Source organism: Bacillus rossius, chromosome 5 (assembly GCF_032445375.1).
Source record: "Bacillus rossius redtenbacheri isolate Brsri chromosome 5, Brsri_v3, whole genome shotgun sequence".
Classification (NCBI taxonomy): domain Eukaryota; kingdom Metazoa; phylum Arthropoda; class Insecta; order Phasmatodea; family Bacillidae; genus Bacillus; species Bacillus rossius.
In genome coordinates, this window is record NC_086333.1 from 52,062,764 (window position 1) to 52,083,365 (window position 20,602).

The window sequence follows — 20,602 nt, forward strand, 5'->3', positions numbered from 1 at the left end:
GAAAGAGAATTTGTGGGAATATTTGTGCCCTAAGAGGGTGAAGGACGATCTAATTAAGGAATTGATTTTCCGTTTTCAACGGGAAAATGAAAGCACCTTAGAATTTATACAGGATATTAGAAATCACGTTAATGTATTTGGTCTGCAGTTAGATGATCACCGTTTTGTAGCTATTATTTTGGAAAATCTAAATCCTGCCATCAGACACGAATGCGCATTTATTGGCAGACCTAATAGTGTGGAGGAACTCAACACTTGGGCTATCCAGGTAGATAATATTTTTTACGCTAAATGTGAATTCGATAAGTGTAAAGGCAAAATCAATTTTAAACCGGTTTGTTTTAAAACGCCGGGTAATGAAAAAATTGATAAGACTTGTTTTAAGTGTAATAAGGTAGGGCATTTTGCTAAGGATTGCTCGGTTTCGGAGGTTAATAAATTTGTTTGTGGTTTTTGTGGCAAATATGGTCATTTAGAAAAATTTTGCTTTAAAAAGAAACCGGAGCAGGAAAGACACAAGACATGTTTTAGGTGTGGCAGCATGGACCATTTGATAAAAAAATGTAATCGCAAGAAAAAATTAGTTTGTGGTTTTTGTAATAAAGATGGTCATAATAGCGGGAAATGTAATTTCCGTAAGGAAGTTAAGAAATATCGATTTAACAATAAGCATAGTTTGGCGGTCATTCAGGCAAAAAGAGGTTTATGTGTCAAAGTTTGGTTGTATGATCGTGAGATAGAAGCTTTACTTGATACGGGGGCTAGTTGTAGTTTCATCCAGCAGAAATTTTTGAGTAATTTGGTGCGCGATCATAAATTTTTGAAAACTAAGATCGTAAGTAGTCAAGGCATTAATGTGGCCATGGCGGACGGGCAAAAGGTTCAGGTAAAGGTAAAAGTATTTTTACATTTTAAATTGGAACATTTATCTTGGACACGTGAATTCTGGGTAATGCCCGATTTGATCCATGAAGTAGTTTTGGGAATGGATTTTTTAAATGATAGTAAGGCTATAATAGTGTGCGGCGAGAAAGTAATGAGGTTCGATTTTAATGATAAAATTAAGATAAAATTGTGGGAGAATAAAAAAAAAAGAAAGGTGGTTTGTGGTGGTATCGAAGGGTTAGAGCAAAGGTTGGGTGAGAAGGAAAAATTGCAGATACAGCAATTAAGCGAGGAATATAAGGATGTTATCACTACTAAAATTGGCAAATGTACGCTAATGCCATACAAGATCGTGCTGGTAGATGAAACCCCTATTAAATGTGTGCCGTATCAATGTGCCCCGCCTAAAATGAAAGCCTTTCGAGAAATTATTAATGATTTACTTGATAATAAGGTAATAGTCCCTTCTAAATCCAATTTTGCCTCACCTGCCTTTTTAGTAGATAAGAAAAATAAGGGCAAATATCGTTTGGTCCTTGACTATCGCCTCCTTAATGACAGGGTAAAACTAGATCCGTTTCCCATGCCTAAAGTTGAAATTGTTTTGCAATATTTGGGAAAAGCCAAGTTTTTTACGGTGCTTGATTTGAACTCGGCGTTTCATCAATGTGAATTAGAAGCAAGTAGTCAGAAATTTACCGGGTTTGTCACTCCTTGGGGGCACTTTGAATGGACTAGAGTGCCTTTTGGGGTGAATTTTGGGGCCCAATGTTTGTCACGAATTTTAGGGCACATATTACAAGAATATCAGTATAAATTTGTAATAAGTTTCTTGGATGATATTTGTGTTTTTTCAAATAGTTTTGAAGAACATATAGAACATATAAGAAAAGTACTTGAGAAACTAAAGGGAGCCGGCTTTACCGTAAATCCGTAAAAAATAGTTTGGGCCCGTAGCGAGATAAAATTTTTAGGATACATAATCCGAGAAGGTGAATTGGTCATGGACCAAGATAAGATAAACCCCATAGTTAATTTCCCGGCCCCCCGTAATGTTAAGGGAGTGATGCGCTTTTTAGGAATGCTTGGTTATTTTTCCCGTTTTATACCGAATTACGCTAACCTATGCGCGCCTTTAAATAATTTGAAAAGGAAAGATGTTAAGTTTGTATGGGGGGAAGAGGAAGAACAGGCCTTTAGGAATTTAAAGAAAGCCATAGCTCAACCCCCCATTTTAATACTTCCGGATTTTGAGCAAAAATTTATTGTGCAAGTGGACGCTTCGGGAGTAGGTCTGGGGGCGGTTTTGTTGCAAGAACGTGAGGGAGGTTTAAAACCGGTTATGTATGCTAGTAAATCCCTAAATAAGCACGAGTTAAAATACAGTGTATATGAGAAGGAAGCATTAGCGTGCATATTTGCGTTGGAGAGATTTGAGAGTTTTCTTGAACATGAGAAATTTGAATTATGGACTGACAACCAGGCTTTGACATGGCTTTTTTCCCACCCGCGGCAACTAGGGAAAATAGGGCGGTGGATCATGCGGTTGACGCGTTTTCGTTTTGACCTCAAACATATGAAAGGACAGGATAATGTAGTGGCCGATGCCTTATCGCGCATGTTTGATGAACATGAGTTTCAGTGTAAAGACGAAATGAGAACTGAAGACAAGGAAGAATGTAACATCCTGAGGGAATTCCCTCAAGGATTTATTGATTTGCGCGAAATACAAAAAGAGGATCCTGAGACTAAAGATTTAATAACGCGTTTGGGACAGGATACTACTATAGACTTAGGAATGAAAGGCGGGCTTTTGTGTTGGATGAAAGATGGAGAACATAAAGTTTTTGTTCCTAAGGGGGTAAGGAAAATGATAATGCGGTATTACCATGATTCTAATATAGGCGCGCATGGCGGAATCGAAAAAACTATAGATAAAACCTCTAAAGACATTTTTATTCACCCTTTCAACCAAATTAGGGTTGGGATAATAGGGGCTGGTAGTAATATGTTTTATACCCCAATCTAAACACATCACTTCAAAACACTTACTCTTAAAATATGTAGCATTATCTGATACTACTTGCTCCGGGCTACCAAACAAACCCCACACTTTAGTTTCTAAAGCCTTAATAATATTCTCGCTTTTCATATTACGCAAAGGCAAAAAAAAAACAAAATTTAGAAAAACCATCTACCGCTATAAGTAAGCAATTATTCCCCCCTAATGATCTAGGTAGGGGCCCAAAAATGTCCAAATAAACCCTTTCCCAAGGTCTAGTCAGAGCTTCAACAGAGTATTTACCTATCTTACTATGTCTAGATTGCTTAGCGCGCTGGCAATCTTCACAGCTTACAACATGATCTTTTACGTCTTTTTTCAAACCTGGCCAAAAAAATTCTTTAGAGGTTTTATCTATAGTTTTTTCGATTCCGCCATGCGCGCCTATATTAGAATCATGGTAATACCGCATTATCATTTTCCTTACCCCCTTAGGAACAAAAACTTTATGTTCTCCATCTTTCATCCAACACAAAAGCCCGTCTTTCATTCCTAAGTCTATAGTAGTATCCTGTCCCAAACGCGTTATTAAATCTTTAGTCTCAGGATCCTCTTTTTGTATTTCGCGCAAATCAATAAATCCTTGAGGGAATTCCCTCAGGATGTTACATTCTTCCTTGTCTTCAGTTCTCATTTCGTCTTTACACTGAAACTCATGTTCATCAAACATGCGCGATAAGGCATCGGCCACTACATTATCCTGTCCTTTCATATGTTTGAGGTCAAAACGAAAACGCGTCAACCGCATGATCCACCGCCCTATTTTCCCTAGTTGCCGCGGGTGGGAAAAAAGCCATGTCAAAGCCTGGTTGTCAGTCCATAATTCAAATTTCTCATGTTCAAGAAAACTCTCAAATCTCTCCAACGCAAATATGCACGCTAATGCTTCCTTCTCATATACACTGTATTTTAACTCGTGCTTATTTAGGGATTTACTAGCATACATAACCGGTTTTAAACCTCCCTCACGTTCTTGCAACAAAACCGCCCCCAGACCTACTCCCGAAGTGTCCACTTGCACAATAAATTTTTGCTCAAAATCCGGAAGTATTAAAATGGGGGGTTGAGCTATGGCTTTCTTTAAATTCCTAAAGGCCTGTTCTTCCTCTTCCCCCCATACAAACTTAACATCTTTCCTTTTCAAATTATTTAAAGGCGCGCATAGGTTAGCGTAATTCGGTATAAAACGGGAAAAATAACCAAGCATTCCTAAAAAGCGCATCACTCCCTTAACATTACGGGGGGCCGGGAAATTAACTATGGGGTTTATCTTATCTTGGTCCATGACCAATTCACCTTCTCGGATTATGTATCCTAAAAATTTTATCTCGCTACGGGCCCAAACTATTTTTTACGGATTTACGGTAAAGCCGGCTCCCTTTAGTTTCTCAAGTACTTTTCTTATATGTTCTATATGTTCTTCAAAACTATTTGAAAAAACACAAATATCATCCAAGAAACTTATTACAAATTTATACTGATATTCTTGTAATATGTGCCCTAAAATTCGTGACAAACATTGGGCCCCAAAATTCACCCCAAAAGGCACTCTAGTCCATTCAAAGTGCCCCCAAGGAGTGACAAACCCGGTAAATTTCTGACTACTTGCTTCTAATTCACATTGATGAAACGCCGAGTTCAAATCAAGCACCGTAAAAAACTTGGCTTTTCCCAAATATTGCAAAACAATTTCAACTTTAGGCATGGGAAACGGATCTAGTTTTACCCTGTCATTAAGGAGGCGATAGTCAAGGACCAAACGATATTTGCCCTTATTTTTCTTATCTACTAAAAAGGCAGGTGAGGCAAAATTGGATTTAGAAGGGACTATTACCTTATTATCAAGTAAATCATTAATAATTTCTCGAAAGGCTTTCATTTTAGGCGGGGCACATTGATACGGCACACATTTAATAGGGGTTTCATCTACCAGCACGATCTTGTATGGCATTAGCGTACATTTGCCAATTTTAGTAGTGATAACATCCTTATATTCCTCGCTTAATTGCTGTATCTGCAATTTTTCCTTCTCACCCAACCTTTGCTCTAACCCTTCGATACCACCACAAACATCTTCCAATTAAGGAGGAAGAAGGGTTACACACTGTAGTGTAAGATTTTCTCAATCCCTTTCCATCAGGTCCGAGGCCGACCCCATCTGTGAGGTAGTTTCAACGAACTCATCCCATGACTTAATTATATCGTTCGCAACTGCGCATTCGCGAGTTTTTGTCTTTTTACCTTCGTAGTCGATAGGTCACTTGCATGCACCCACCCTCAAGTAGTGATATTTGCTCGTGGAAATTCTAACATCACCTTCACTGGGCCATCTATGGACTTAACTTGCTAACTTGCTATGTTAACTGTTAACCAATTCACTTCCATGGGAATTTGCTGTAGGCCGTGGCCGCCCTCGTGAGAAATATTACCTTTGAGAGCCTTCACCCATGCTTAAAACCAAAGACATACTTTCTCTTGTGTAATATCACCACCGTTTTGACAGATATATTCCCTGCGAAACTTTCCAACTATTGTAAATTGTTATAGGTACCGTCTCAGAGACCTTCACGGGCATGTACATAACAACTCACAAAAATTTCATTGCAATCGGATGAATGGGTTAGGAACGCATACGGCACAAACAAACTAAAATTAAACACACGACAATCATACGCATATAACGATGGTGCTTTTAAAATTCAAGGCAATTCTATCTATTAACGAAGTTAGGAACAAAACTGTTATTAGCGTCTTTATTTTGCTAGCCGCTGCGAAATCACTAAGCGGGCTGGTCTCACCAAGAAGAAAAAAATATGAATTTGCCAGACCTTACTATGTGCATGATAGTGTAGCAGACATAGAGAAATAACACTCACTCACTATTTGTATGTCTATGAACTATGATTTTTTCTTTTATAAAATGAAATTATCACTTTTTCAGTCCTTTATGGATAATATTTCATATTAATATGTGGTCTATGTGTTAATCCAGGTTATGAGCTCGCTGTACGCCAAATTTCATCTAGGTCAGTTTAGACATTCTGGCGTTATTATGTAACAAACTCCATCCAAACTTTCACATTTATAAAATTAGTGGTATTGTATTTAACAATTTTTTTTTTAAATTTTAATAAATACTTAAATTCCATGATTTCTCTCGCAGAGAATCGAATCGAGGACAGAGATGGATTTGATAACTAAACATTTGAAATAAGCAATTTTTTTTTTATATTTTTGGGAATTTGTTTTCGAACTTTCGGTCAAAATTTTAAGTATTTCTGGTTTATGCTCAAGGTCAAGGTCATGACCTCGGCGGCTTAGGGCAGATTATGTTTAGGAGTCTTAAGCCGCTTTTAGGAAATTTGATTCTTTCAAAGGAAAATGTGTTTTGAGGCATTTTAAATTTAAAATGTTTCAATTTTTGAGGAATATAATGGGCAACTTTATCTAAAAATGGGAATTTTTCCCTCAAAATAGGTTTTTTTTGTGGGTATTTTGGTAATATTTAGGAATTTTGAGGAATTTGACACCAAGATGGCCACTGTGACGTAATCAGATATGTATGTTCCAAGGCAGCAGACACCACCGCCATCACCACACCCTGACCCCCGTCCCACCCTGAACCAAGCTATACCACTGTCTGTATTTGATTTAATGGTAATTGTCTGTATTTGTTGTTATCACTGCAGATGTGTGGTACTCCATTCTCGTGCGATGGCCATATGCGGCTGTCCCGCCTGCTACAGTGCCGACGTGAGTAGGAGTCCTTTCATTCGTAGTGATAACCTTGTATTTTTCTATATGAGTTGTGCCCACCTCTAAAAATGAATGTCTGTCGGTGGGCAGGTCACAATAAAATAATTAATAAATAACTTGAATTTCAAAACTACAAAAACTTCAGATTGTTTCTCAAAGTTGTTACTCAGCTGATTAATAAAGAAATAATTAAATTGTAATTTAGGATTTATCTTATTCATAATATACAAAGCTAAAAATATGAAGCTGCTGTAAATATCATGACAGAGTACGTGGGCCTTCGCTTGAAGCTTTATTCATTTAAGATAGAGGATGGTTATTCTACTCGTAAAGCAAATGATGTCAGGGCCAACATACTCCAATCACTTATTTTTCCCTCAATACCTGGATTGATAGCTTCAAAATTCCCGGATATTCGACACTCACATTGTCGATCGGGAGGCCACACCGAGTTTACGGAGAGAGTTTGAAAAGGTTGTACTTTCTTCGGGAGATAATTAGAGTTGACTTTTTAAAGATGGTGTCAGCATTTGGCTTGGGAGCATATAACACTTCGTTCTATCCCAGCTCGTACCTCGCCTCGTCCCCTTTACATTTTATATTTTATTTCATTTAAGGGCTTTTTTTTTAACGTACAACAGTCAGTTGCTGTTCCGAGTGTAGTTCTAGGAAAACGACAGTGATCCAATAACCCTCAGTTCGGAGTGGCCACCCGGATCGAAGGCACACGTCATCGCTCCATTGCCTCTCCAAACCAAATCCTGAACATGATCTCCCGGTGGTAGGGCAGAGTTGGTGGACTACCGCCTTGTATTTACTTCGCCCCTACTGCCAAAAAAAAAGAATGAATATTTTATATATTTAAATATGAATGGCTGCTGCCAACCTAATTTTACGAACCATATTTATTGTTTTTTTTTCTCCTGACAGCTTACTCAGTGCAGACTGTCTTCCACCGCTACGGGAAGAAGTGATTGACCACATAACTCTATTACCATATATATTTTAAATATAACACTGGAAAGTAAATATTACTAAGTAACACATTGAATTTAAAGCCTACACTACAATTGAAGAAGAGAGACGAGGGATATACATGTACTAATGTTTTATTAGTAAACAGAACAAATAATATACTATTTTCAAAAAAAAATATAACATTATTATAGGAGCGCACACAGATTTCTTCACAGGGCGTGATGTCGCCACAGGGCAGAGGCAACAGCAGGTTTGCCAAACGGAGTTTCCCCAGGGTGCTACCAACGCTCATACAATGACAGACGTGGTTCAGTTACCAGTGGCTCTATTGCATGAAGCTGCTGTACAAAACTCTTTCGCGATGATGGCCCACACAATGTAGTACGTAGCCTGTGCGTAATAGCGTGGGCGGATTCACCGAAAATCAACAGGTGGTCACTCCAGAATCCTTTAATTGCTCGAATAATTGTTCGTGGTCACACTAAAACAACTTGGTGCTCAGCCCGTAGGGCGAATATCCTGTGATGTGACCCATCAGTAAAAGGCAGCGAGGGACATCCGTAGAACATTGCAACCAACAACCTCCATAACCTAGTATCCAAAACAACAGTCTCAGTCTCAGGCTTCGTAAAGTTCTGTTTTATATGGTTGTGTACAACCCTCCTTATTGTACCAAAGTTAGTTCACACGAACCAGGAAACAGCAAGCAGGGTAGATAACTGTATAGTGTTATGCCAACAAGTCCCACTAGTCAGGTGTCGATGTTCACTTGGGACAGGTGCTTTACTTAACACTGGGGACACGAGTGGTCGAGGGTCATGTCACTTGACTTCCTCCAATGCTATCCGAGTTGTATTCACAACAGTGTTGAATCCGGATATCTTACAAGCTGGGAAACGAGATAGCCTTCACGCCATTAGCCAGTGGGTTTCTTAGAAAGTATCAATTAATTTAAAAAAAAAACCTGTCAGTTTAAGAAATCAACCGTTGGTTTTAAATATTTGTCTCGCCGTATTGAACCTCAACACATTAGCGTCTCTCTAAACCCTCTTCCTCTTATTCCTACTTTAACATACTTCATATTTGTTTGGGTAATGTGGATTTTTGCATCTGTTGAAGAAGAAACTACGCGCTTCTAGATTTTCTATTTAAATTTTAATGATGTTAACTATGAGACCATAAAAATACTTCATTCATATTTCAACTTATACTACTTTTTCAAGGAATTCAGCTAAAAAAAAAGTTGAATTTTTTTTAATAATTTTGTGCCCTATCTATGAAATACTTAGTGGAAGAGGTTCCAAACCTACATTAAAAAAATACTCTTAAGTTAACCTTTTTTTTATTTTTGGCAATAATCCTGTCTCCATTTGGTGAGTAGATAAAAGAAAAAGGTGATTTATTACTGTTATATAAATTTGAATGGCTATTTTCCATTGTCTAACATGATCTAATAAGAAACATATGACAGGCCACACCAACTAAAACTACAGGACAACATAACGATGAAGGCTTAAAATAAAAAAAGTCCTTAGTAGTTAAATATGGATAAATAAATGGTAGTGAACAACAAAATAAAATAAAACCAGTTCAATTCACAGTACAATTAGATTAGGGCAATAAATCATTTTCAAAGAAATAATATCCAAAGAAGACACTAATCAGTCTTGTGTTGTCTTTTCTGTCATACTTCTATTTTCTTTGCATATTCTGTGATTGAAAGTTGTTTATCATGCTGTTTAAAGGTTTGTCGATTTTTATTTGTTTACTTTATTCGGATATTATTGGACCACAATCACCATTTATTGATTAACTGTTTTTCTTATTTCTTTGCTATTATTCATTGACATTGATTTACAGTTTAATCCACATTTCATGTGAATGTAACTGGTGTGTATAACTTTGTGTTAGTCTGCTATTATTTCAAAGCGTAAATAAATGTTTTTAAAATTAAGTTTTATTTTTTAGCCTTTTTCTAATGTTTGTTATATCTGTTGACTTGCATTTAGCAATAGAAAACTTTTATTTAAAATCATATAGTTATACCAGATTCAATCATGCACCAAGCACATCAAACAAAGAAGGTGGAATGTTAAACTATGTTACCGGTATAATTTAAGTTATACACAGAATAAATAAATAATGGTTTTTCTTGAATGTGCATTTATTTGTAATGCAAAATGTACAACAATCTATATTAAATGACTTTTAAATCTCAGCTATGATTAATGATTACATCCCATAACCTGAATTTTTCTCTCAGAAAAAGCATATACTGCAAGCTGTAGTCCAACTTGTAGAATGTCATAATTTCTAGCACGAAATATTATTCCTGAAACACAAGAAAATTTTATTGTATTTTGGTGAATTCACCAAAAATCTAGCTTACCTTTTTATCTCAAGCTGTTATATTGCTTGTCATGGATAATACATTACAAAAAGTTATCAGGAAAAAAAGTATGAAAAATATTTACATATAATAAGTCATGCCGAGAAATAAACTGAATATTGTGACAAAATGTGTACCTTGTATTTCGAAAGAAATATAGATAGATATTAGTGAATTTAATTAATGTTTGAATTTCAGCACAAGTTTTTTACTAGCTATGTTTTCTTTAAAAGTAAATATTTAATACAAACCTTCTACTCATTCAACTCTGTTTCCCGTTTTCGAATCCTGGCCTCTCAATGGTGACACATATTCTGAGTCTGTAAACTTCACTGTCAAAGAGTCAAAACTTAACCTAAGTAGAAGCCCGTAAACCTTGGAAGGTTTCTTATATGCTCCGATAAAAAGCTTTCAACATATAAGTATATAAGCATCCAAGGAGCTGTGAAGATTTATTATTAAGAACACTAAGAGATCAAGAAGCCAAATATTTCACTGTGGTAATTGGTTCTTAAAAATATAATAAATTGAGGGAACTAACCAGAGATTCCGGATTGAATTTTTACGTTACAAACAAATTAAGCTCTGCAGTATTTAAATTCACTTTAACGACATCTCTTATCAAATGGAGCATCACACAGACAGTATATAATTATTGAAAAATGAGATTAGAAATAGTCTGTTATAGAAATATGCATACGAATAATGACCGAAACTTCCATTAAAAATTGTGTTTTGTCAGCGTTACCTAACACATAACCTTCAATGTAACACTTAACTTTATCAGTGGCTTGAGTTAGCAGGTAAATCCGGTAATTGTAAAAAACACAGTGTGTATATATATATATAAAGAAACAACTGATGTTGTGATAAATAATGATTTATGAGAATATATGTTAGGAAAATAACAAAGAATTTTTTTTCTAACTTACTGGATACATGTGAGGTAATTTTTCGCCAAATTGCAGTCAGAAGAATCCATTTGGTTTGCTGGAAACATAATAAAACAAAATTAACATACAATAAAGCTCTTTAAATAATGTCGATGAAAATGGAGATGAATATAAAGAATACAAAAATATGAACAAGAAGAAATGATTTAGATAATTGTAACGAAAAAGACGATGTAAAAGAACATGAAGATAGAGTAAAACAAGATGTTGATAATAATGAAGAATATGAAGGTTACGAGGAAGATGAAGATAAAATAAATGTGAAGAAGTTGATGAATATTAAGTGATGAGTTCTGAAGTCATGCTTGTCACGATGCCCATGGTGTGGCTAGTGCAGACTAAAGTGAGGGGAAGCTGCAACGCTTCACCTTTGCCTTCTGCAATATTGGGGTGGGGAAGGGATAAACAACTCGCAATCCTGGGCCGAAGAAAGAATCTAAACCTGTCAGGAACCAAACTCGAGACCCTTGGGCACTATAAACATTTAACAGTACACAGATATAAGAAAATTGTGTGAATCAGTAAGGATGTATATTATATAATTAAGTTTCAGTGAAATGACTACATTCAATTTGTTTTTCGTACTATTGTGTAGAACGGGGAAATATCAATTTATGATACAAATATCCATAAATACTTACATGTGTTCATATAACGTGATGTTATAGTGATATAAATTTTTCTAAATTTAAATAACTATCACTTGAATTAATACAGTTTTTTTTCGTGTGTTGACTATAGTTTATAGGGTAAAACTGGAAAATATCAATGTTTTATGCATGTATTTCTATTTACGATTTTTTGTTATATGAAAGTAGAATCGTTATATTTTGTTAATGTATTTTTGTATTTTCGACATATCCTACACCAGTTACAGCCTACGAAGACTTTCATACCATCGTTGCATATAACAAAACATGAAAAATGACTCAACCATTATTTTGTTTGGCTACTTATTGATTAAATTATTTATTTAATATAATTTACCATACATAATTATATTTAGCTCAAATTAAAGGTGTACGAGAATATCATGTATTACATTACACTAAAGATTAAATATTCCTTGCACACGATTATTCTTACCTCGATCTGCACATTCTAAACACTGCTTGATAGACAAGCACTCTGGTTGCGAAATATAACGATGTTTAAAAACATTCAAAGCATCCAAGTCGATTGTCTCGTTCTCTGTGATCAGACCAAGAGCAGTGGCGTGACAGATCAGAGCGCACTGCAATGCAAAAAAATTACACAGCTAAACATTTGTAGATTTAAATTTACCTTGAAAGAAAAAGAACGACAATTCGAGGCCATGTCAAAGTATGACACAATTATTTCATGGACCAAATGTTATTAGATATTATGGATATACCTAATTGAATCGGTAAATGAAATATGTGTTATCCATGAATGTCAAATTTTCTGTGTTCTCCTGAAAACAAAACTTCTGAGGTCAATGATAATATTTTATATTACAAAAAACAGGTTTTTACATCAATAAACTAAGTTTGTTCTGAGAAAAGTTTGTACTGGGAGGTAGGTAAATTTTAAGTCCCTTGTTTTGCTATCTAATTTAGGAAAACAACTTTTATTATTAACACTAGAATGAACACACCCATGTTCCAAATTCCTACTTTCATATTGACAATATTATAATAGATCAGTATAAGATAAAACGTTTTTCAAACCTCAAAGCAGGTAGAGCTTAAAAATATGATGTTACTTTCACATGTCCGAAACAAAATATCTACACTAAGGCAATAAGTAACTTAAAAAATTACATATATGAAGTTTTTTTACTTACGTTTGATTGGTTATTGTTTGGATCCAAGCTTAAGAGTATCGGTGTGTGATTGGCTCTGAACTGATCGGCAGCTACAACAAAGCACATTAAAGTGTTCACTTGCGGTATGTAATTCCAACATCACTACTTAGCTACCAGTAAGCTCGATTCATTGTATGAAGGAAACTTAAACTGTTTTCCGTTATTTCATAGGTGAGTGCATTAAAATTTTGTCTAAATTCAAAAAATTGCTGATAAAAATAAATAAATGATATTAAAAAGTAATAAATTTAACATGTGCATTTATTCCAGCTTTAAACGTACAACGAATAAACATGATTTTTAAATTTCATGTTTTCTTATTATATTAAGACTAAAAATTAGGGCGCGAAGGGAAAGACGGAATAGTTAAACTACAACATTATAGAAGTCTAGTTTATAAATTACACGAGACACAAAAACACAAAGCTATTAGTCCACATTCATCCCCTTGCGTTTCGGCTTGCGTTTCCGCGTTCTATTTTTAAAGTTAGGTGTGCCGAGAACTTTGACAGATGCTAACGTTATGTATATAAAAGTTGACAGTTTTTCTTTTATTGCATGTCTTACGTTTACTTTTGCTAAAATTTCTTGCCATACAAATAAATAACACTTAAAAATAAAATTATTGAGAATTCCACATTTTTCAAGATAATCATTAATTATCGATAGAAGATCGAGGTAATTTTTTTGTTTTCTACTACATTTTCAAGTTGTAGTTTTGGTGACGTATTGTGACTATCTTCCTCTTTAAACGACTGTGCGTCCTAGAGCCTTTTCGTTAACTGTCAAGTTCATTTACCCAGCCTAAATGTTAATGTTGGTTTAATCTTATATACGATATAAAAATTCTTAAGGAAGTATTTAAGAAAACAAATCGTATCACCTTACTTTGTTGTACAGTTCTAAATATGACGATTGCTTGGTGAGTTTTTTTGGTTCCTATAATTCAACTCTTGAGTTAAATGATGAAAGCATTTGAAAATAAATGAAGAGAAAGGGCCCAAGATTATAAAAAAAAAATTCATCGAATACTAAAAACTCCGAATCCAATACTCAGTGGAAACAATCTATGTAGGTATATCAGGGGGAAAATGTAAGCTAAGCAGATTTTACACCCATATCTGGCAAGATATAACCTGTATCTTAATGCCATTCCTATCTTAACAAAATATTTCTATGGTGGACAGCAGCGAATTCAAAAGTAAGGCACGTGTTTCTCTTCTGTTCCTCCAGAAGGACAAAATATGCGCCGGATAATTTTTTGAGCTATTTGTTTATTTTAAATACTTATCAAATACGTATGTAACTAAGTCGGGATATTTTACCGAGACTAAGTTATTACTCTCTCAATGTTACGGCACTAAAGAGCAATATCATTAAAAAAATTCTGAAATGTATTCCTATCGTATAATTAATTACCGTCCTATTATTTTTAATGTAATGTAATTAACGCGGTAAAGAGTATCCGTGAACTTAAAAGATTATTTCTCTTTAAAATTTCAAAAATTTGCCGAGAGAACTTCCCTAGGCCGCCGGTTTTATTGCGGAGGGGAGGATTGCAGACTCCCGATGCCCCCTCCCCCCAACCCTCCAGGGGCAACCCCTGACGGAGGCGCTCTTCCACTACCACGTCTTTACTGCGAAATGCAAGAAGACTTCATTATAACTAAATAAACATGAATATTTAAGATATAAAAAGACTTGTGTAATTATTTTAGAATATGATAGTAATCAAGAACTAATGTTTCATACTTTTCAGTTCTCCTTTGTAGGGTTAGAGTTTTTAAAATTTATATTTAATTAGGTTATTATTCGTATATAAATAAATAATTTGTTTTCCAGAGTTTTTGGCATACCAATTTATTATTAATTAATTTTTGATATTCTAAAAGAAAAGAAAGGCTATAGGCCTATACAGAAGGTCAATTCAAAATTGTATAAAAAATGATCTCATGCTATCATATTACCTTATGATTTAAAAATAAACAGGCCTTTAAAGTTCTCAAAGTAACTAAACCACACTATATGGAGTTAAATAATTCTTAAACTTTAACAAGAATTATATTAAAAGACCATATAATAGTTAGTGGCAGATGTCCAATTTACTCGTTGTTAGCCTCTCGAATTGTCGCGATTATAACAACGTTAACTGCGATATATCGCACATGTTTCCTCGGGAACAGGAGGTTACATGGGCGTATTTGTTCTGAGCAGGAAAAACTAAATAATTTATTTGAAAAATGAAACTCCAGAACTCCCTTGGGATCAAGATACACGCCGAAAACCCAATTGCCACAAGTAGATCTGAAAAAAGGCATCGTGTACACGTTTACATAGATTTATCGTATTATTAAAGGTTGCGTAAATCGTATAGTTTAAACGATTTGGTGTAAAAATAACTATTATAAATTCTAGTTTCGTGGGGCATAATTTATCATTTGCGAACATGTATTAGGTAATGCCAAGGCAGTAATGCCCATGAATCTGAGTTCGTGATTGCATTTTTCAAGGTGGCTGAATTTTCTGCCGCATTAAAATATTAAAGAAAATTATTTTGGTATACGAAAATTACTAACTTTTTCTGACACCGTTTCATTTGTTCCTATTTCTTACAACGCCTACATATCCCAGGGAGAAAGAAAAAGACGGCATTTAAAAAAAGCAAAATGGCCACTCACAAACCAGTTTGCTCTCCAGTTACTAATAACGTATTATGAGTATTTTCAGGTAAATTAAGGGAATTCTTCACTGCTGAAATCATTGAATGGTCGAATTCTTGAACGTCTCACGTAACAGCTCAAACTGCAAACCCATAAGTATGCTACTATTAATATTGGTCAGTGTCTCTAATAAGTGACGTGATTCAAGACACGATATATGTTTCATCCTAATTGTAGCCCACGTTATGTACTCACTTAAATTACTGTTATACTTTTCGGAACATGCTGCAAATTCGGCGTCATCAGCAATCTGTGAATAAAAAATAAGGCAATTTATTTGTCACTTTTTAATCATTTGTAACGTAATTGCTTTGTTTTATTTATAAAATACATACAGAACTTTATGGGTACTTGTATTGATATTTGAAACCTATCATATATCAATAGTCGAAAGTAAAACACATTTAATTGGCGCATTTTATCAAGATCCAACATAGTTGTGGGATATAAAGAATCCTGGGGTGACGGATAACTTTATTAAAATAAAAATGAATTTTTGGCGTGTCTGGATGGATGATGTTTATTATTCAAGGATTTTCAAAGCCAGTACAAAAGTCAATCAACAAAACGTCATACATATGTCATTTGAAACTAACTAAATTTAAAGTACATAAGAACCGAACCCCTTGGCAAAATTTGTATACTAAGATGTTATCAAGTTAAAATTTAAGCTAAACAATCACATTTAGCAATATATTTAATTTTTATTTTTATATTTAAATTTTTACTTACTTATAACTTACATTAGTAAATGATTTTACTGCAGAACAGCAAATTTTATTTTATTTAGTTAAAGTTAATTTTAAAGTTTTCATTTCTAAAAAGTTGGAAATTTCCGAGCAAACTCCACTCTCAATTTTTTTTATCATTATCCTTGTTTGCCCTGAATAAGCATGCTGAAATTTATGGTAAAATATCCGTTCGGTTAACTAATTTATCGAGATTTAGGTTCAATATCATTCAGTTTTTTTCACAGACTAACTTTAAAACTATTTCTTTTCAAGCAATTAATTTTATTTTAACTGTGTTAGATTTTGGGAACACAAAATTAAACTTAATCTGAGTAAGTTTGCCAAACTAACTTACTACTTCGTGCCCTTGGTACAGCAAACGTTTGGAAACAAAAGAAGTCTATTAGACTTTATGTCTCCTTCATCTAAACATTAAAAATTGCAGTCAATTTATGGATTTTATTTTTTCACCATGACTCAAAATAAAATAAAACTAATTCATAGTTCTTCGTCATACCAGAAAAATGTATGTTTTCAGAAACTCTACCATTTTCCGACTTATAAGTTCTTGTTCGGTTTTTAAAACCGGTAAGACATGCCCTGGAAGGCAGAATAGTGTTTTTACCGTGGACTTAACGGTTTATTGATTATATTTTTGGCGCCAATATGTATCTCGTGACTTCATGTTTGTGGGTAAGATAATTTCGGGGCAAAATTTTGATTCCCCTAGAATTTAGGTCCCTATTAATTGTCTCGTGGGAGGAAATAGCACTTTTATTTCTCACTCAAGTGACTACAAGTTTCATAAAATGTAACACTGCTATGATTATACCATAAAGAAACAAACATCAAAATATAGTGTATTTTAAATGTATATTCTTTCTGTAGCTATTTAGTATTAAAATATCATTAAGAGAAATGACAAAATATGATTATCATAGTGCGTCTTTATTTACATTATTAGTAGTTTTGCCTTTTCTGTTCAAAATTACTAGAAATATTCTGTTTATTTAAGCCAATGGTTTATTCTCAACATGGTTATCACACATCAACAGGACAGAATAAGGTCAAGTTATTACCGTAATCATAACGAGTGTTGTAATAACAGCGATGCACAGAGCAGCAACTAATGGATGACAATTCATTCCGTAGCTTCGGTTAGTAAATTGTGGTGGAGAATCTCTAAAAAAACAAAAATTCAAATCATTAAATGTTTTGTTTCTCAATCAAAAACAGTGATGATAATTATTATAATAAATAAATAAAATAAAAATTAACCTTTCGAGTTAATTTAGAGAAATAAAAATCTTTGGCACTGTGGAAGGATGAAACATTTATGTGATAAAATGTATCCCACTTTAAGTTACTCACCTCCTCAACATTTCGTTATCAAAAAAGATACGACACAAAAATTGGCATTGTGACAGGGCTTTGAGATGGATTTTTTATATTTAATTATTTTGAATTTTTAAAGCCAGCCACGCAGTCGTAAGACCTAAAGTGATTGACCTTTTATATTAACACAACTACCTTCACAGAAAAACTGAAAAACACATGCATATATTCTAAGAAATACACACATACAAGGGCATAAAAACATGCATATGTATGACCTATACATATATGAAGGAAAACCCTTTTAACTATTTATAAATATTAATTTTGTTGATACATATTATGCAACAGTTTTAATACGTATTATATTGAGGTTTTATGCCATATTCTTTACGAGACTATTTTCAAAAACGAAATTTAAAAAAAATTGGTTTTTCTGTAAAATCGGTTTACGGACGATAGTTTAACATGACAACGTCATAACAAAACATTGATGAAATGATTGCATACTTTTATGAATAAAATTGAATCATTTTTATTTTAATAATAAAAGAATAAATACTTGAAATTATACTAGTAATCAGATTTTTAAAATGCAAGTATAATTGACCTTTATTGCCGAAATTGTTGTTGTAATAAGCAATGAAAACCACATTAACTTTTCACTTCACTTTATAAACAGTCAACGAAACAGTTCACGTGTAGATGACTTGTAATTAATTTTATAAACTGGCATTTAGCTATAAAGTTTAAATATAATTATGAACAAGTTTTCATATGAATAAACTATAATCAAATATCTAAGATTACCTATTATTACTATACTCGCTGACAATAAGAAAATAAATACTTGAATTTATAATAGTAATCAGATTTTTAAAATGCAAGAATAATTAACCTTTATTACCGAAATTCTTGTTGTACTAAGCAATCAAAACCACAGATTAAAATTAATCGATAATATTTTACATTTTTATGTCTTCCAGTGCTCAAAATTATATACAATTATGGCCCCGGGCACGAAATTTTATTTATAATTCATTAATAATAACGCTCCTCGCGATAAACAAAGGAAAAAATGTATTAAGGAGTGCCTGTTTCCCGCAATACTGGATATATATCGCGATGCATTTTGTTCGCGTCCGTCCCTGTAGATGGCAGCACGGTATGGGAATAATATTATAATTTTGTTTTTATAACACGATTTTATAACAAATACGCATCCCAAATACACCAAACTTATTTAATACTAGCTTTAGTACCCAGCGTTGCCCGGGCTGAACACAGGGTGAAGGGGAACTGTTTAGAGATCAGATGTCGTTAGTAATTGTCTTCTTAATTTGAATGCCAAGTGTGCAAAATAATTTATATCACTTTCAGATCCCGACAGACGTTGTTCTGCCAGTTTATAGTTATTTACCTGGTCTGTATGTAATCTAGACTATAGAGCAATATAGAAAATAAAACTGAAAAATAAGGGATTACTAATATTGAAAAGATTCCATTATCTAGCTAATGCTCGTCATGCATTGCAATGCCTCATTCTGTTTTGTTTTGTAATATGTTTGAAGTAGTTACACATTTACAAATAATCTATCCCTGTCTCTAAATATATTTTTATCTCTATCTACATCTATAGTCCTAAATATCTATGTATCTCTCTATCTGTATTTATCTCTTGATATATATATATATATATATATATATATATATATATATATACCTCACACAATCTCTATGTATTCTATATGAGGGTACTGATTGCTTCGTTGTTAATATCAGACGGGTGTTTTTTACTTGTATGGGAAAATTAAGAATGATAAGGCATCTAGTGCGTGGCAACAATGTTAATAGGCAATAGGAAATAAACTTCCAGCGCCTGCGGCATTGTCAACACACACTTCGTACATGTACTGCATGTTGTATCTAACCCCCTCGAACGCATTTGATTCTAAATTGGACTTTTAGTAAGGATCCCTAATGTTATTGACAATATAATATAGCCTATAGCCTTCCTCGATAAATGTACTATCCAACACTGAAAGAATGTTTCAAATCGGAGCAGTGGTTCCTTAGATTAGCCCGTTCAAACAAACAACCAAATAAAAAAATCTTCAGCTTTATAATATTAGTATAGATGTGTTACAATATTTTCTAAAACATTTTGCAAAAGATCATGGGTGTAATTTGAGTTATTATGTGTTACTGTAAAACCCCATTGTTCGTTAAAAACGTATTTGAATATTCCACATTAAGTTTAAATAAACGTACCGATTGTGCTGAAAATCGGTGGACAATCGTTAAATTGCATAATATAAATAATTCAACGACAAAAATATGATTGAAGAGTCAAATCGATGGTTGTTCCAATCGAGTGGAAGAGAGATGCCACGCATGCGTACAATGAGCATAACAGGACACATCCATAGTGGGACATCCGTAGTGGGACAATGTGCGTTACGGGAAACTTTTTCGTGCGTGCAGCCGGCGTTCATCGATTTATTAGACGTTGTCACGTCAAAATGAAATCGTTAAGTAATCACCTCAGTCTTCAGTTACCAGTTTGGTGTGATGAGCCAGCAGCTTGGAGCGCGACAGAACTGCGACCTGGTGTTTGAGCAACTGTGTTTCTCGACGATGTGAGCCGTCTTTATATTGGCGAGAAAAGGAAAATGAAACACCACTGAACACGTCAGTTCACAGGAGGGCTCCACGATTAGATTGTGATAAAGCATACCTTATATCTGTCAAGGTTCTTACCCGCAAGGTTAAATGGCAGGAGTTGTAAGCGCGAGGTATCAGCAAAATGCAGTCGTTTCGAAAGACGACTAGAAACTGCTGCATAGACCAAATATATCCCGGTTAGTGTACTTCTTTATGATCTCATATTCAAACTGATAAAGTTTTTAGGTATTGTCAAAGAAAGTCTATCAATTGTTTGGCCACCAGTAATTTTTCAGTAAGG

The 20,602-nt window shown here is 34.1% G+C and overlaps 1 protein-coding gene across 2 annotated transcripts; it reads right to left on the bottom strand.

The window, feature by feature from the left end:
* Nucleotides 1-9,827: 9,827 nt before the first annotated feature.
* Nucleotides 9,828-20,281, bottom strand: LOC134531792 (uncharacterized). Of its 2 annotated transcripts, none has more exons than XM_063367721.1 (7): nucleotides 20,181-20,281; nucleotides 17,382-17,484; nucleotides 15,767-15,821; nucleotides 12,831-12,901; nucleotides 12,110-12,257; nucleotides 11,003-11,060; nucleotides 9,828-10,013 (listed from the first exon to the last, which is right to left on the bottom strand). In XM_063367721.1, exons 2-7 carry the CDS (start codon nucleotides 17,445-17,447, stop codon nucleotides 9,995-9,997), a joined length of 417 nt encoding a protein of 138 aa, XP_063223791.1. In that variant the 5' UTR covers nucleotides 17,448-17,484; nucleotides 20,181-20,281; the 3' UTR covers nucleotides 9,828-9,994. The 2 variants fall into 2 exon arrangements, with proteins under 2 accessions (XP_063223791.1, XP_063223792.1); XM_063367722.1 differs by having other exon boundaries at nucleotides 20,197-20,256.
* Between the last annotated feature and the right edge of the window lie 321 nt (nucleotides 20,282-20,602).

Excerpts from the sequence above, each read along its gene's own strand:
- LOC134531792 (XM_063367721.1), bottom strand. The coding sequence starts at position 17,447 with ATGAATTGTCATCCATTAGTTGCTGCTCTGTGCATCGCTGTTATTACA. Across the intron at positions 12,902-15,766 it reads AAAGTATAACAGTAATTTAA|CTGCCGATCAGTTCAGAGCC; the intron begins GTGAGTACATAA and ends GCTTTGTTGTAG. Across the intron at positions 11,061-12,109 it reads TTTAGAATGTGCAGATCGAG|CAAACCAAATGGATTCTTCT; the intron begins GTAAGAATAATC and ends TTATGTTTCCAG.